Source organism: Vulpes vulpes, chromosome 8 (genome assembly GCF_048418805.1).
Source record: "Vulpes vulpes isolate BD-2025 chromosome 8, VulVul3, whole genome shotgun sequence".
NCBI lineage: Eukaryota > Metazoa > Chordata > Mammalia > Carnivora > Canidae > Vulpes > Vulpes vulpes.
In genome coordinates, this window is record NC_132787.1 from 41,628,161 (window position 1) to 41,645,782 (window position 17,622).

The window sequence follows — 17,622 nt, forward strand, 5'->3', positions numbered from 1 at the left end:
GAAATGATAGAAAATGAAGAAAGGCTAAGTGGTAAATCAGTCATAACCCACGTTCTAGGTTATCAAACTCTTGTCCTTTCATGAATCTGGTCCTCACCACAAACCTGTTACAGGTCATAGGGGCAAGACTTATTGTGTTGATTTTATGGCTGAGGAAATACTCAGGGAAAAGAAAGGACTTGTTCAGGTTCCAAAGGTAGAAGCTGGCAGGGATGAAGATAAGCCCGTATGAAGAGAGGGGATGCAGCAAGCAGTGACGTTAAGCCTGGCAGGAGCCTGTCACTGTTTGAACTTGATGGCTGGGCCATGCCCCAGGTGCCACCACATACGTGGGCTGGCAGCATCTCGGTGTGGTTCCTACCTTCTAATTTAGGCTGCAGGTTGGCAGGTTTGGAGGAGCAATTAGGTTACCCTGAGGTCCTCGGATTTCAGGGGAACCAACTCACCAGAAACAAATTTATGAGACTGATATATCAGTATAAATTTATTAATTCACAATGAGAAATGATAATGGTGAACAGGATACTACTCATAATTATCGATTGATAAGGAACTTAAAAATATGAGTGTCTCTTTTCTTTTCCAAGGACAGAGAGATGAGCAGCAGATGATTTTTGTGGATTCTCTTCTAGGTTGGAAAGGAAGAAAGAATTGGGGAGGTAGTAAACTAGTATCCTGGGCTTTAAGATGAATGCAGGAAGACTTCAAGGAAGTTCTAGAATGTGGAGCAGTTTAGAGCATACATAGAGCAGCTCAAATCCAGGTTCAGATCCTGGCTTGGCTACTTACAAACTCTGTGGCCTTGGTTAAATGACTTATACTTTCTAATCCTCAATTATTATTGCTTATCTGTAAAATGAGGTTAGGAATAGTACTTACCTCTTATGAGGCTGAGGGGATTAAATGAGATGCTGCATGCAAGGGTGCTCCGCATAGAGGAAGCCCTTGGTAAATGCTAACTCTTTCTTTTTTTTTTTTAAAGGATTTTATTTATTTATTCATGAAAGACACAGAGAGAGAAAGAAAAAAAAAAAACAAAACAAAACAAAGAGAAAGGCAGAGACATAGGCAGAAGGAGAAGCAGGCTCCAGGCAGAGAGCCCGATGTGGGACTCGATCCTGAGACTGAGGATCACGCCCTGAGCCAGGGGCAGGTGCTCAACTGCTGAGCCACCCAGGCGTCCCTAAATGCTAATTCTTTTAAAGTTGGATTTTTCAAGAGCAGGGAGGGAGAAATCAATCAAGATCCAGGAGTCCCAGAGAAGGGGCCTAGAAACTCAGGTATGACTAGGAAATGTGTAGAAAGAATGTGCTGACTACTTCAGGGGATGAGGGTCTAATGGCAGAGCCCTTGGGATGGCAAGTAGGAGGAGACACACTACCTTGCATGTTGTTCAAGGTCATTGAGCCATGCCCATCAGAGAGAGGGTCTAGTCCCTCCTTTGGATGGCAGGTGATGTGCATGGAGAAGGAGGCAGTCTTTCAGATGTTTTTATTCAAGCCTAGCCTGGGACATATGGAGTGTTGGCTAGGAAGAGCCCAATATCTGAGAGAGAGAAAGACTCTGAAAACCAAGGGACCGATTTGGGGAAAAGATCAAAGAAGCTAGAGGCCCAGATGAATGCCAATCCAGCAGGGCCACCAGGCCCAGGGAGGAGATTTTCTAGACATCAGGGTAGGAGAGGAGATGATTTAACTTGGCACCAGGCTGTCACAGTGCAGGCTAAGATGAGATTAAAAGCAAAGGCATTTTATCAGAAAATTCTTGCCAGCTGACAGTTTGACTGCGTGTTCTCCTAAGAGGAGGAAACAGTTGAACCCTTGCAGGGAAAGGATTATGGCCTGGCACTAAACCCTGCCCTGCCTGGAAGGGTGGGTGGTCCCCCAAGCTGGGATCTCCGAGGCTTCCTCCCAAAGCCAGTGTGCCCTTCGTTGTCCCTTCATCCTAAACAGTTTTGGAAATGATGTGCGAAACCCACAGAAATGTGGAAAATGGCACGGCCACTCTAATCCAGTATGTTTGTGAATGGTTTCTACTGCAGCAAGAAAGATTGAAGCTAGACATTAGGCAGAACTTCAAGTAGGAAAGCAAAAGATAAGGTGACTGTAGGGACATAGGTAAATAATCTTGTTCCATAGCAACTTGATAGATGTCCAGAGCAGTGTCCTACACTACTGGCCATTTTGCCATTTCCATCACTTGTGTTGTAAGGAAAAAATAGGACAATTGTGTCCTGTTTTTGGCAAGCATAGGCCTGACTGCCACAGGCACCGGTTGGCCATGAGAGACCTTTCCCCTGGTATGTGGTGAAACTGAGGCTGTGAGTCGCTGGGAGAATATCTTTCCCTGGAAATAGTTCCAACCAAAGAAACACCTGCTTGGCTGGGATGAGGCAGGGCTGATCTGGCCGGGACAGGAGGAGGATAGAATAAAGGGACTTTCTAGTCACCAGGACACAAAATAGCCAGACACGTTCTCTTGTCCAGCTTCAGGGATGCACGGTGTGCACACCCAGTTTGTGTAGGTCACCATCCTGTGGCTCTCTGAGGGACCCAAGAGGAACTAGATGAGGTGTTTGCTCTCCAGGGAGCAATTGCTCTTGAGCTAGGAGCTAAAAGGAGCACGACATGCCCAGATTACAGAAGGAAACCTACACTGACCGAACATCAGTCGGTGCCAGAGGCTTTCTGGACATTGCTCTATTAACCTCTCCGGCAGAATCATGTGGTAGGTATCCCCACCTTGCACATGAGGAAACAGGCGTGGAGAAGTCAGAGAACTAGCCAATGCCACACCGCAAGTGACTGGGTGGGTTTTAAACGGTGGTCATTCTGTCTGGTTCTTAATCTCATACTTGTTACATTCTGCTGCCTCCCAGCCCTTATACCTCTGGTATGCTTCTCTCAGCATCATCTTTAACTCAGAGCTTCAGAAACTATGCCATACAGAAAAGAACAATACTTCTGCATTTTAAGAACTCTAGCACATAAAGGAATGATAGGTCAAGTTCAAGGATGGTTCTTTATTCTGAAGTCATATCCTTGCTACTTTTTCATATTTTTTTGTAACATTGTAAGGAAGCCAAATGATACTTTTGCTTTTTTTTTTTTTTAATTTTCTTATTTGAACAAAACAGCACATTGGAAATCCTAAAAAAAGAAAAAGACAGTTGCTTCTTACATAGAGCTTGCTGAGCATTGTACACACATTCCTACCTTAATTCTCTCATACAGAGGAAAGTGGGGCCCAGGGAGGTTAAGCAACTTGCCCAAGGCCATACAACAAGTCAATGGCAGAACCCAAGTTCAAACCCAGGCAGTCTGGCGCTGAGTCTACACCTATACCTGCTGCGGTGCGGCCCCAAATTATGCGTTGGCCAACAATGCCTGCAGCCTCCTATGCTCTGTCCTCTCAGGGACCCCAAAGGCACTCATACCCCAGACCTGGCTCTCACCTGGCTCATGGGCTGATGTCTTTCTTGAGTACAGCTCTCCAGCATGTGTGGTTGTGTGGCTCCTGACAGTCACCACTGTCCATTTGGGGATGGTTACATATCCAGACCACAAAAAGATGGGGTCAGCATGGTTCCTTAAAGAACAAATCCATTTTCTTTCCTGAAAGTCTCCCTTGCCGGGATAATGGGTACAGCCCAGCGGTGGCCAGATCCCTGCCACTGTTTCTGTCCTGCCAGTGTGGAGCTTTGGGCTATCGTCCTTGCAGGGCCTTCCTGACCTATTTGGAGTCTGCAAGGTCTTGAATGTTCTTGAGCCTCCCCTGTGAGAGCGCTCTGCAGACGCAGGGCTCCTGCCAAGCAGCCATCGCTGCTTACGTAAAGATGAGGAAGAAATTTCCCCCTAAGGAAAAGCTAGGGAATGCTAAACACAAATTCGGGACAAAGATTCCTTTGAGGAGATAAAGAGGAATATGCAGGGCATGAAGGCTTCTAATGGGCCATTTCTTGAGCTCCGTACAAGTGAATATTTTTCTTTATACCGTACATATGTCACTCATAGATGCATATATAAAATGGCTCTATAAAAGAGAAAAGTAAATAAAACCAGATTTTACTAGGCTGTAAATACCAAGTGTTGTCTCTACTAGGCTTGTGATGACTTTGGGCAGTATTTCTGGAGCTTCATCGCAGGGTTGGGTGCCATGAGGGCATCAGGTGTGGGAAACATCTTCTCTTAGGCATGATTACACAAGCACACATAAAAGGTGAGGAAATCCAAGGTGCATTTAAGTACACAGTAAGTTCTCTGTGCCTGGGCTAGGAAAAATATGCATTTGTGAAATTGTGTGCTGCATGTTGGGGAGGTGACAGGGAGCAGGGAGAATATCCTTGACCTTTGATTTTGCTATAAGGTCTACCTCTATTTGTGAGAAAACACAATGCTCAAGAATGTTAGGATTCCAGTGGCAAGAAGATGGCATTAGTCAGTGTGGCCAGCTTGGGAGGCTGTGAGGGAGGTGTCCTAAGGAAACTTCTAGATAAGGCTTCCCTGGAGGACTGCAGGCTCTGATGTGCCCAGGTGCTGAAGTTCTATTGTGGGGTGGGCTGGGCAGGGGAGGTTTCCACATGGGCCATCTGGAGACAGTCTGCTGGAGCTGTTCTGTGACCATCCCTGAGTGAGCGCCATGCTATTGTGGGCCTGGAGATGGGGCAGGTGCGCATCCAGGGGGGCACTGTGGTTCCTTTGACAGGAAACCTCCCCTGGCAAGTCAAACCAGCTAACACCTTTTTGGAACAGCTCTGAGACCAAAACCTGAAATCTCTGAGGAGCCAACAGGAGACAGAATAACTTACTCTCTCTGGGCCCTTGGGAGAGGGGAAGGAGAAGCATCTGTCACAGCCAATGAAGTCAGGGCAGCTTCTGCAAGGGGATGAGCCTGGAAAGTCACAGCTGCCTTCCTCCAGGGGTTTCTATTCTGCGACATGGCTTCCAGCTTGGACAATGGAGGTCAAGGAGCCGTGGGCTGGGGCAGGTGCTGGCATGGATTCGATGATGTAAGGGAAGCAAGACGAGGCTTCTGCTGTGTCCTTGTGTGTTGAGGGCAGGGAAACCAGAGCCCAGCCACCGAGCAGGGATGGTGCAGTCCATACTGTGCCTGGGGCCCACAGAGAGGGGAGGGAAAGTGGAGAAAGCTGAGCCTCTCCTTTCTTCTAGCTGCCAAAGCATCTTGCTCAAACTGTCCATGTCATGAGAGGACACAGAGGTCCAGAGAGAAGCGTGCCTAAGCTTATACCAAATGGTGCGGGCCGAGGCGAGATGAGACCTTGACTCCCAGACTAGTGCTCTTCCCACCGCCTTGAGTAGCATTTTCTAGCCTGCCTGGAGAATCAGCACAGAGCAACTGTGTTTCTAGGACTGGCCCTCTGCACACTCAGCTTTCGCGGGTGCCACCTGGGAGGGAGGACACTTGGCTTCCCTGGCTCAGTGCCTTTATTCTGACCATCTACCGCCACCTTATTGATTCAAACATGGGAGAAAAAGAACTGTTTTCATAAGGGCTGAAAAATCTTCAGATGTGAGGCATGTTGTTAGCTTTTGTCTGTAAAATGCCTTGTTTCTTTGTCTCAGAAGCGCTTTAAGAAAGGCTGGCAGAGTTGGGGCTAATGTAATGCAGTTGGTCAGGCCTTCCCGGGGTTGCTTCCCGCCTGAGGAGCCCTTCAGCCTTCCAAACCTCCTAGCAGGGCCTCTAGCAGTCACTGCTCTAATTCCTTTCTGTGCTCTAGCCTGTGCAAGAAAGGAAAACAGCCTCCCCCCCCCCCGCCCCCACCCATGCTCCTCTCCCTGCACCTCCTCCTCCTTCCTTTCTCCACCTTCTTGCCAAGGCCACCGCCCAAGCCAGCCTCTGGTAGGGCAGCATGCACCTAGGTGCCCTCTCCCAGTCCTCACACAGCTCTTCAGTTACCCCTGTCCTGTCCAGCTCCTGGTGGTGGGCAACATGGCCTCGCCTGAGCACCCCGGGAGGTCACTCGCCAATTGGAGTCAGCTTCCTTGACAGGGGCTGTGTGAATACAGATGCCGGTATCCTGCCAGGTGCCCTTCTTTTTACTCTGTCCTAATAGAAAGGCTGTATTTCCTTTTGTGGCCAGCATACAAATGAGCTCATTTTACCTTTCTCACTCCCTCTGAAAGGAGGTACTCACCTTCCCATTTTGCAAATGAGCAAACTGAGGTACAGAAACGTTAGGTGTCTTGCCCAAGTCAGCCAACTAGTAAATTGCAGAACCAGGGGCCTCATTCCACTCCAGCTCTCTCACTTGTGAACGAGGATGCCATCCGTGTTAGGATAACAGTAACCAATGTCGGAAAGCTCTGTGGTGGCTGATACCCCAACACTTTCTCCGTATGACCGGAGCTGCCTATACCCCTTGGCATGGTCCCCAGCATATGGGAGATAAGCCATGATAATCTCTCCAGAAAGTGTCTATGGGCCTATAAAGTCTCTGAATGTGGAGGTAAATTTTGGCCTGTATGAAATCACGTGCATTTTCCTGGGAAGAGAGTTCTTCAAAGGCGTTGGGAACTGGGAAAGATTCTACAGGACTGCAGGCAGGCAGACCCAGGTAACTCTGGCTGTTGAGAGAAAAAGGAAGAAAAAAAGAAAGGCGAGGCATCTGTCACTGATTGGGTTCTCTGGGAAGCAGAGTCTGAGTTGAGGGTGCTGAAAGTTTATTAGAGGATGTGCTTGGGATCAACACCCATGGGAGGAAAGGCAGGAACACAGTAAGGGGCAAAGGGAGAAGTCCAAGTGATGGAGGCCCAACAGAAGTCTCAGCCAATCCCAGGCAAGCTCTGGAGTCAGAATGACCTATCAAACTTGCCCCACATTGGGTAAAAATGGCTGAATCTTTATATCCCCACCTCAATCAATAACTGGATTTGGACAGCCCTGGGACTGATGTTGACTTTGGGCCAACGAGCTCTCTGCAGCTGAGCCTGTCCCTGATGGGGCTGCTGGGGCTGATGGCAAGGGCAGTCTCCAAAAGCATGGCCAGAGCTGGGCAAAAAGTCGTTCCTTGAAGGAGGGTCTGGGAGCTCCCCTCAGTACTTCTGCCTTTGGGGAAGTAGGAGAGATTAAATGATGTCCATCTATCCATCCATCCACCCACCTGTCCAGCCATCTATCTTTTCATTTAACATTTATTAAACACGTCTTATGAGCCAGCCCACTGTGATAAGCACCGGTGATAAAAAGGTGTACATGGCATAGTCTAGTGGAGAGAGGCACATCAATGAAAATAAGACTAATAAGGCCACAAAATGGTCATTACTGAAATAGAGGCAAGTGCCAGGAATTATTAGAGCATATTGGAGAGTGGGATTGACTTTTCCCAGGGGCAATGAAAGAGTTGACAAGGCAGAGAAAGGAGGGGTGAGAGAGTAGGAGCATGGAGAGAAGGCATTTCAAGGCAGAAGGAGATCACATGAAACGCATGGTGGCCTGAGAGCGCATGGTAGATTTGGGGAGAGTTTCAGTGTGCATGGAGTGGGTGGTCACTTGGTAGAAATGCGGCTGGAAGGGAAGGTTGGGGATCATGAGTGCTCCTGAGTCCATGCCTGTAGACTTTATCTCACAAGTTTTGGAAAATCACTGATGCATTTTGAGCAAAGGATTGATATTAAAGTATCTACATTTTAGGAAGTCAATTCTGATAGCAGGGGTGATAGGATGGAGTGGTCACTGGAGCCCCAAGGGAGTCATATATATACGCCTTGTTCCACAGGCCCCTATCATCCCTCAAAGCACAAATCAGCTTCTGACATAAGCGACCCTCTCTGATGTGACATTCAGTTCCAACACATAGGACATTCTAGTCCGGGGCACATGTAGTATTTCTCTGGGCAACTACTTATTCCCCCAATTTCCTAAAGACTTTCATTTGCCATGCTCACATCCTGTGGTTTCATGTGTGGAATAACCTCTGTGGATGCCATGGGTCCCTATATGGATATTGGCCTTATGTCACGTGGGCACAACCAAAGCCTTCTCAGAACCCTCTTGTTTTGTGGCCAGCATACAAATGAGCTCCTTTCAGAGGAGCTGAAAGTGAGCTCCTTTCAGAGGGAGTGAGAAAGGTAAAATGAGCTCATTTGTATGCTGGCCACAAAAGGAATGTGGGTGCCACCCACATTCTTTTTACCTTCTCAAGTGGGCATCCCAACCTTGAAAAGATTTTTGTGACTAGCATCTCGTTTATGTCATCAGTGACCCTAACTTTCTCCACGCCAGTGGGCTGCCATTCAAGGAACCTGTTTCCACAGCTGGATAATGAGCCCAAGGTAGCTAAGATAACCAGGATCCCTCTTCTTTCTCCTCCTCCCTTCTTACAAGAAGGTATGCAGGTCACAGCGTGAATCCCATTTCATGTGATTCCTGTCCAAGTGCCAGGCTGCTGGAAATCTGACCCACTAGGGACAGGAGCTCCATGATGTAAGGTCAGCCCAGCAAACTCTAGACATTTAAGGGTCACAGCCAGTGTTTTGAGAAGAGTGATATTCTGGACACTGGAGCAATAGACTTTCGGTTCCATATGAGACTAGGATTGAAGTAAATGGTCTCAGTTGAAGTAGATGGTCCTCCCAAGCTATGACAGCTAGGATGAATATTCTAACCTCTTTCCTTGGACCATTTTTATAGATGGGGTACAAAGAGGGAAACAGAGGCTGGGAACATTCTTTTGATGCTCAGCCATCACATAGAACTTTTAAGTACTCAGGCCTGCATTGTCACTGACAAAGTGACTAAAACACAAACCACACAAGGAGCACTGGACAAATGTCTGCCTAGGGCATGCTCCATCTTGTGGCTGGTACAGTCAAGGGGCCTGCCTGTAGGTGGTAAATACGTGTACATTCCTCAGAGGTCACAGATCCCATGACTTGGTGACCCCCAAGACCAAGGCCCTTCACTGTGTTGTTTCTCCAGTGGGTGGAGAACAAGGGTGGGAGGAAGACTTGGGAAGCCAGCTCACCTTCACTTGTCTCCCTAAAGAGTAGGGAAGTTAGTCTGGAGGTCTGGGAAAGACCATGAGGTATGATAGAAAAATCGTACTGTTTGGGCTTTGTGAAGGTTGAGGTAGGCTAAATGTTGAGAACCTCTTCCACATAGGAATTCTCCACGCTGTTTTTCTGGGGATTCATTTGGGAGCCATGCTGTAGGTTTCCAGCTCAGAATACAGCCACCACTGCTGTCACTATTTACCAAGGACTACTCTGTGCCAGGCACTTATACTAAGTTCTTTGCAAGCTATATTTATTCCTCACGGCAGATATGCAAAGGAGTTATTAGGTTGTCCGTTTTGTGGAAATAGAACCACAAAGAGGTTAGGTAACTTGTCCAAGGTCACATAGTAAGTAGTAGAACCAGGATTCTAATCCAGGTCTTCCTGATACCAAAGCCCATGGTCTTTGCCCGCCGCTGTATAACCTTAAACTTTGCCTTATTGATGACAGCAGTTCTCCAATAGCCACCTTGTACCACACAAATCTGTGAAGAAATTGTAGGAGGGAAGGCTAGGACAAGGTCTCCTTTCTAATACTTTTCATCATATGCTTGGGAGGGCCACAGTCTCTCAGATCACTTTGCATAGAGGTAGGCAAAGGCAGGGTTGGTTATACCAGCTGGAGAGCCTAAAACCTGGGGGCTGGTGGGCCTTGGTGGACTGGCCTTGGCACCGGAATCCAAGCTCTGGGAAGAAGTAAGGAAACTGACCCAGAAGGAAGAAAAGAATTACCCAAGGCCACAGAGCTAGTTAGAAGCATTAGTGTGTGTTGGTGTGAGAGTGTGTGTATGTGTGTGTGCATATGTATATATGTTGGAGATGACAATAAGGGATCTCCTAACTCCCAGGTCCTGTAAATGAGCTCAGGAGAAGGCCTTGGAGTCTGTCTATATCCAGAGGGGTTGGACCACAAAGAAGGCTATTTTTAAAATTTGTTTTAGCTTAATACAAGTAGTTTATCTGGGACAAGGCAACTCCAAGAAGTGCCAATGTAGGAGTGGGAGATGAGACACAGAAGAGAAGGAAGCCAGTACATGTTCACTAATGATCAAGTCACTGCTTTGGCTGTTGGGTGTCTTTGGGAGATGATGCAGAATGTGCTTTGGATTATTCCGCTCAAGGGACAAGGAAGCTAGGGTATTTATCCATCTACCTTCCTCACCATCAGCTGAGTACTACTATTCGAGGACATCAACTCCCCAGAACCTCTCATCAAGCACACTCCAGCAATAAAAGAAAGCAAAGGGCTGTTTTTAAAGGTGTCTGTAGCCCTGAGTGGTGGCCAGGTTTTTAAAGAATCTGGAAAACCTTTTGGGGTGAAGAGGCTTGGGCATTATTAATACCAAAAACAGTCTGTGGAAAAGATGGGTGAGCCTGAATGGTGCCCCCTGGAGGCAGATTGTGATAGGAGAGGGAAGAGCTATTTCTGTGTGCCCTTTGGAAAGAATAGGAGTTGAAGTCAGGTTTTGAAAAGAACTTCTTGATGATATCAGTGGAAAAAAACCCTTATCAGATATCTAGAGCTCATTCAACTATACTACTTGATTAATGGCCATACAAGTAATGATGGAGCAAAGGAACATGCCCAAGGAGGGTTTCCTTCAGGAACCTTTCCTTCAGGTCTCCTTATTGGTAGGGCCAGCTAAAGAGCTCTCCCTTCTGGAGGCATTGAGGCCAAGGAGTGCTGGGAGGATAGATGGAGATTGAGTGAAAGGATTCTTCACCATCCTTGGTTATTCCAGTACCAGGAGGCTCCAAGGTTGGGTAGAAGCAACAGGAAGCAATCTCTGGTGTGATTTGGGGCACCTTACATGAAGGCAAAGCCTTAGAAGAAGAAAGCCTGAAGATTGCCTGGCTCTCTGACCAGGGCCACCCTAACTCTTGAGCCCCTGCTCCTTACCTGTAAAAAAAAGGGGAGGGGGAACTGGAGGGCTGGACTAGATGATTTTAGGGTCCCTTCTAGTCTTGATCTTCTATCTCTGTCCACTGTAGGGGCCATCCCTACGGCCTCTGCACTCCTTGTAATTTATCCGTCAACGAGTATTAACTGAGCTCTCATCATATGTCCAGCATTAAGTGAGGGGCAGGGATAAAATAGAATATAGGCCCTGGCCTTTAGGGTGGGATAGATGGGGGAAATCAGAGTTAACACTTATTGAGCACTTGCTGTGCCAGACAGTGTGCCAGACACCTTACACATGCTGACTCCTTTCCCTCTCACCATAGCCTCATAAAATAGGTACTAGTACACCCACTACCTAGATGAGGAAACCAGAAGGGGGCTCAGAGAAAAAGCAACTTAACGGAAACCACACGGTGGTAGAGCTGGGAGTTTAGCCCATGCTGTAGCCACAATACTTCTCCTCCTATGAAAGAAAAAGGGACTCTCTAAGCACAGCTCTTAGTGGGCTAGCAGAAGAAGCATTTAAAGTTGGAGTCACTTAGAAAGGCTTCATGGACAGGTGGCTTAGTCCTTGGCCTTGAGCAGGGGCAGAACTTGGTGACTGGCCAGGGAGGGGAACAACCTGAGAGTACTAATTCTCCAGCACAAGCTGGGTGTGTGGCTTCAGCTAGCAGGTGTCCTCTTAGAGTAGAGAGGTGGGCAGCACCTATGGTCAGGTGCCGCTGGCTCCATGGAAGGGGAGGAGCAGCCAGAAGCCAAAAACTGATGCTTCCCTAGACCCAGCAGGGAAGGGCAAGCACGGTCCTTTTCACAGCCCCAGCCCCAAAGAGCTGACATCTACCCAGCCTGGAGGGGCTTTGTGCCCCAGCCAAGCCTGTATCACCCCTCTCCCCCCCAACAGTCATTGGGGTGGTGTAAAAATGGAGCAGGTCCAGTGTAGGTCAGCTTCTTTCCAGCTGCCTAAGCCACTGGCCAGGGAACTAGATCACTGATTATGATAACAGTTAACACTTAAACATAGCTACGACCATGAGCCAGGCACTGTTTTAAGAGCTTTAGCTAACTCAGACCTTCCAACTGGAGGTTGGTACTGGGGTAGGTACTAGTATTGTGCCCATTTTCTAGATGAGGAAACAGAGGTACAATGAACTTTCTTACGTAGCCTGTTCAGGTTCGCACAGCTAGTAAGTCAGAGTCCAGATTCCAAGCCAGGTGGTCTACTCTTCCCCTATGGGCCATACTGCTTCTAAGTATAGCTGCCTCTTCCCTCTGCTTGGGATACCCCTGCCAACTCAGGTTCTGCTCTTTGCCTGAAGCTCTCCCCCTGCCAAGGTAGCCCCTCCCTAGAGGTGACGGCAGGGGGCCCCCCACCAGCCCCCACACTAGAAAGGCTCGCTGTTGCCCCAAAGGCCAGGCCAGAGTGCTCTCCTCACCCCCCGCACCCACATGCACCCAGTCCCGCTCTCCCCCAACCGAGCACCGTTGCCTTTTGTTCACAGTGATGGCTCCTGCGCCCAGGCCGGTGGGGGCATGGAGGACTCCGTGGTGGCAGCGGCGGCGGTGGCAGCCGGCAGACCCAGTGCCCATGCCCCGAAGGCTCAAGCCCAGGAGCTGCAGGAGGAGGAGGAGCGGCCGGGGGCGGGGGGTGCCTCCCCGAGGGCTGGCCCCCACCGCACGGCCTCCCCCGGCCGGCAGCAGCCTGCCCTGGCGACGGCGCTCTGCTCCCACGCCCCTAACGCCTCCGATTACGAGCTCTCCCTTGACCTAAAGAATAAACAGGTACCCAGGGCCTCCAAGGGGGGCGGGGAGGGTGGTGAAGGGGCCCTGCCTCCGGGGGCTATCCAGGGTACCAGGGATCTCCCCACTTGGGCACACTTCTGCTGCAGGTGCACTCCTTTCCCACTAAATTGAGCTAAGTATTCTGCGGTGCCCTGTAGCCCAGTTTGTCAGGAACCAGCCTTTACATGGCAGGGGGCACACCCTTGCAATGCCAGGCCCTTAGGCAGTGTATTCAGAGCTCTGTTCCTCTTGCCATGTTCAGGAGGCCTAATAGCCACCCCCCAAACCTCACCGCAGGTGGCCCACTGTTCCCTGGGGAAGCCCCTACCTCCACCTGCTGCTTAGAAGATATAGCCTCATTTTCATGCCCCAGGTATAGGCACACATAGGTTCAAATGAGATGCAAAGACAGTGGTCTCCTCCAGGGAGATTGAGGATTCCCAAGATTAACCAGAGCTCCCCTATTGCAAAACAAATTCCATTCATGTGTGTGTGTGTGTGTGTGTGTGTGTGTGTGTGTATACTCATGTGCATATGCTTAGAGAAAGATATCATGACTAGATACTGTTAAGAAGGAGGACTGAGGGACACTTGGGTGGCTCAGTGGTTGAGCATCTGCCTTCAGCTCAGGTCGTGATCAGGGGTCCTGGGATCGAGTCCTGCATTACGCTCTCCACAGGAAGCCTGCTTCTCCCTCTGCCTATGTCTCTGCCTCTCTCTTTGTGTTTCTCTTAAATAAATAAATAATTTTTTTTTTAAAAGAAGACTGAACTTGGATCCATAGACATAAGATACAGTCTTCAGTCTTGCTCTAGTTAATTCTGTGACTTTGGGAATGCCAATTAAGCATTCTGGACACTGGTTTCTTCATCAGCGAAATTGAGAATTAGACCCTGAATCATCTCCAAGGTCCCTTCTAGCCCTATAATGTATAGGTGCTAAAGAACCATCGTTTAACTCAATGGCCAAAGTGAATCTTTGGAAGGAAAGCTCTTAGAAAGGTCACTAAGACTGAGTCAGGCCATACCAACCTCATTTCTTCCCTTCAGCATCAAGGCCAGCTATTGGTGGAACATCTGGCTGTCAGTAGAGTATTTAACAAAATCTCCCATGATATGTATGTGGACAAGATAGGAAGTAGACTAGATGACAATATAGTCAAGTGGGTTGTTTTCAAATAGAATTCTCAAAACAAAAAAAAATGTTGATTTTTCCATCAATGCCAATTCCTGAGGAGTTAAGTGGTGTGCTGTCGTTGGTCCTGTTCAGTTCAATCATTTTTGACAAGGCACTAATTTCTGCTGACACCAAGCTGAAAGAGGACAGCTAATATTGTGGTGATAGAATCCAAGATTTTGTAAAAATCTCATTGAGACCTAAAGATTTAAATGAAAAAGTCTAAATGAAATAGAGAAAAACATCTAAAGTTCTCTTAGCTTTGAAAAGCTCATATCATTAGTATAAGATGGGCAGGCTTGGTCCTGGGAGAAAGACCGTAGGGCTCTAGTTGATTGTAAGCTCAAGAGGAGTCAATAACCAGTAAAACAGCTGCCAAAGAAGTGAGTACAGCAGCCTTCACAGAGGGGTGGATAAAGTCCCCCCACCGATAAGGGAGCAGCTGGCTGGAGCCCTACACTAGTTCCCGGTCAGGGCTCATTTGGAGCCTGTACTTGATTCTTGGGGCTTCATTTAAGAGGGATGTAAGAATCCCGAGGATTCCAAGGTGCTCCTAAGAAGGAAAATAGGATTGGCTAGAGTCATATGGAGAAATTGTAGACATAAAAACAAGTTTTAAATATGGAAGAGCTGGCATGTGAAAAAGAGATTAGATATATTTTCTATCATTCTAGGCAAAAATAGTGGTACTAATGTATGAAGTCTACAAGAAAGGAAGCTTTTAGCTCAATTAACAATTAGAGCTGTTAAAAATATAGAGTGCCCTGCTTGGGAGGTAGGGAGTTTGTGTTACCGGGAATGCCCAGGCAGGGGCTGGCAGACAGTCCATCTGGAACACAACAGTATGATGTGGGTGGTCAGTTGGCCCAGATAAGAAGTCTTCTCAATTCTGCATGACTGTGCTTCTTGAGGACAGAGACCATCTCTTAACCATCCATGTACCCTTCCCCCAGCATCTAGCAGAGTGTCTTGGACATACTAAGAGCTCACTGAATGAATAATTTTTGAATAACTATGATGCGCAAAAGAACAAGAGAGTGAAGTAACAGGGAGAAAAAAAATGGTCCGGGGGCACCTGGGTGGCTCAGTTGGTTAAGAATCTGCCTTTGACTCAGGTCATGATCCCAGCACCCTGGGATCGAGCCCACTCAGCGGGGGAGTCTGCTTCTCTCTCTCTCTCTCTCCCTCCCTCTCTGCCCCTCCCCCCACTTGTTCTCTCAAATAAATAAATAAATAAATAAATAAATAAATAAATAAAATCTTTTAAAAAGAAAAAAAGGGAAAAAAATGATCTCTACTTGCTCCTGCAAAGAGAGTGCAGGTCAACTTAAGGAGCATCTAGTCAATAAAACCAAGCTTCAACTTGGACAGGAGAATTAGTTTAATTCTGAGTGACTAGGTGGCATATGGAGAGTTGTACAGGGTTTTTTCATTGGTGTCATGGACCTTTTTGTGGTGGACATCATTCTGATGGACAGGTCTGCATGTCGGGCCAGCAGGAGTGGGGTGGGAAAGGTGAGAGTTGGTAGAGGATGTGCCAGGGGCGTTCGTGCTGAGTGCACCAGCCTCAGGGAACAGCCCACCTCCCCTGGCTGGGGTATCTCTCTAAGCCAAGCATAGGCTAGGGGTGGGAGGAAGACAGGCTGGTGAGGGGCTAGAGAAAAGTGATTAAAAATACAGCACGAGTTCAGCTCCTATATCTTCTGCAAATGAACTGTGTGATCTTGGGCAAGCTGCCCAAGATTAACTTCTCTGGGCCTCTGTTGCCTCCTATCTCTTTGGGGCTTTGTAAATGCTGTTCCTTCCGCCTTTACTGCGAACACTGCTGCTCCTCATCTAGCACTTGGCCTCAGTTACTCTTTCTCTTACTTTGGGACAGAATTGTGGACAGAATCCTCCTTCCTCCTTCTGGCAGCTTTCCTTGCCGTTGCAAGGCTGCAATGAATGTCCCTTCTTGATGATCCCCTAGCATCTAGCTGTTTCCTGTCGTAGCCCTTCAGTTCTATATCCTCATTCTCCATTCACTTAACTCCTCTTTGAAGGCAGGATACATGACTTATTAATCATCATTATATCCTCAGTGCCTGACACAGTGCCTGGCATGAAGAAGATGCTTGAGGATGAAAAGGGGAAAATACTAAGTGAGTTGAAGAGGGAGAGGTGCATGAAGCCTGGGACCAGGACCTGACCTTGCTTTAGGTTTCTTTATTCTTTTTGTTGTTGTTGTTTAAATTCAATTTGCCAATATATAGTATAACACTCAGTGCTCATCTCATCACATACCCTCTTTAATGCCCGTCACCCAGTTACCCTATCCCCCATCTACCTCCCTATCAGCAACCCTTTGTTTCCCAGAGTTAGGAGTCTTTGAGATCTAGGATTTAATATTCTGATTCTGTCAGTGTCCCCAGTTGCATGAATCCTTGGACAATCATTATCTTCCTAGTCCACCAACTTTCCAGCCATTCCAGAATCCCAGGCATTTTCTGACTCTTCTCTCTCTTCCCTGGCATCTGCTCCACCCCAAACCCCACTGATGCTACTGTACTTAACTATTTCCCGAATTCCTCCCTCTCCTGCCCAGCCCACTGCACCCCCCAGGGTAGGCCACCATCAACTCTTGCCTGAGCCCCTGGGGAAACCCCCACAGGTTCCCCTGGTGGGAGATGTGCTTCTTCCAACCTGATCTCTGCCCTGCAGCTGAGTCCTCTTTATAGAGAGTGCACCTGATCATGGTATTTCGCTGTGTGAAGACCTCTCATGGCTCCTCACCATGTATAGGACAAAGACTTCTCCAGGTTCTTCCACCACCAGATGCAACCCCACATCCTGCCCTGCCCCCACACGGGATTCCAGCTGGTCCCATTTGCCTTTCTCCAGATTTTAGTGCTGTCATTTGCCTCTGGGCCTTGATGTATCTTATTTTCTCTGCTGGGAACACTCCCCACCTGTCCCTCCATCACACTTCACCTGGGAGGTCTCTACTCATACTTCAGCTCTCAGCTCAGCATCCCTAAGCTTGGGTGTGTGCTCTCCCTGAGTGCCCCACTGCTGACCCTGTGCCACCCGAAAACCGTCCCACTCCTAAGGGCAAGACCTATGTCATTATCAGGGCTGTCGTGGAGGTGAGCAGGCTGTGCACAGGACACCTCCAGGGCCGGGGGTTACTGTATAGTCCGTGTAGGTGTAAGCGCTCCCTATGTATTAGATGATATGCTGTTCTCGCTGCACTTTTGTTTCCCTGCACCCAGCACAGTCCCTGGCACTGGGGACATGCTCCATGTTGGAGCAACACATGAATGAAAGAACAGACACATGAACGAATGAACGAACAAGTGAATACAGGAGCTGGCCCCTGGACTTCCAGTTACCCTAGCCCCCAGGGCCTCTCCCCAGCTTCACACAGTGGGGAGGTCCTCTGCTCCCTCTGCCCTCAGCTCTGTCACTTCATCTCACAGCAGCCCTTGGGGCTACAACCTAGGTGGACCAAGAGGGAGCATGCAGGTCCCTTTGGGAGGGAGGGGGTCTTCCAAGAAAGTTGTGTGACAAGGATACACAGGGCACCCGAGTGATTTCCAAATTCATTTAGGCCCTCGAGGGGGTTTGTATCCTGTTCTGTGCCCTCACTGATTGGAGCTCACATGGGGTGTCCAAATGGCATTGCGCTCTCTGCTGTCCAAGTCAGGGGGCCATGCAGCTGTGGTCAGTAGCATCCGCCTCAGTCACGTTCTCTATTTGGACAGCAGCCCCT

General features: G+C 48.4%; 1 protein-coding gene across 7 annotated transcripts in view; it reads left to right on the forward strand.

The window, feature by feature from the left end:
• IQSEC3 (IQ motif and Sec7 domain ArfGEF 3) overlaps positions 1-17,622 on the forward strand; it is a 110,661-nt gene that overhangs the window by 43,019 nt on the left and 50,020 nt on the right. For all 7 annotated transcript variants that reach the window (XR_012002996.1, XR_012002997.1, XR_012002998.1 and 4 more), the window contains exon 3: positions 12,416-12,695. Coding sequence is in view for 3 of the 7 variants with exons in the window: in XM_072766260.1 (XP_072622361.1) it covers positions 12,416-12,695 (280 nt within the window). In the remaining 4 variants the exon portion in view is untranslated. The remainder of the gene's footprint in view (positions 1-12,415; positions 12,696-17,622) is intronic.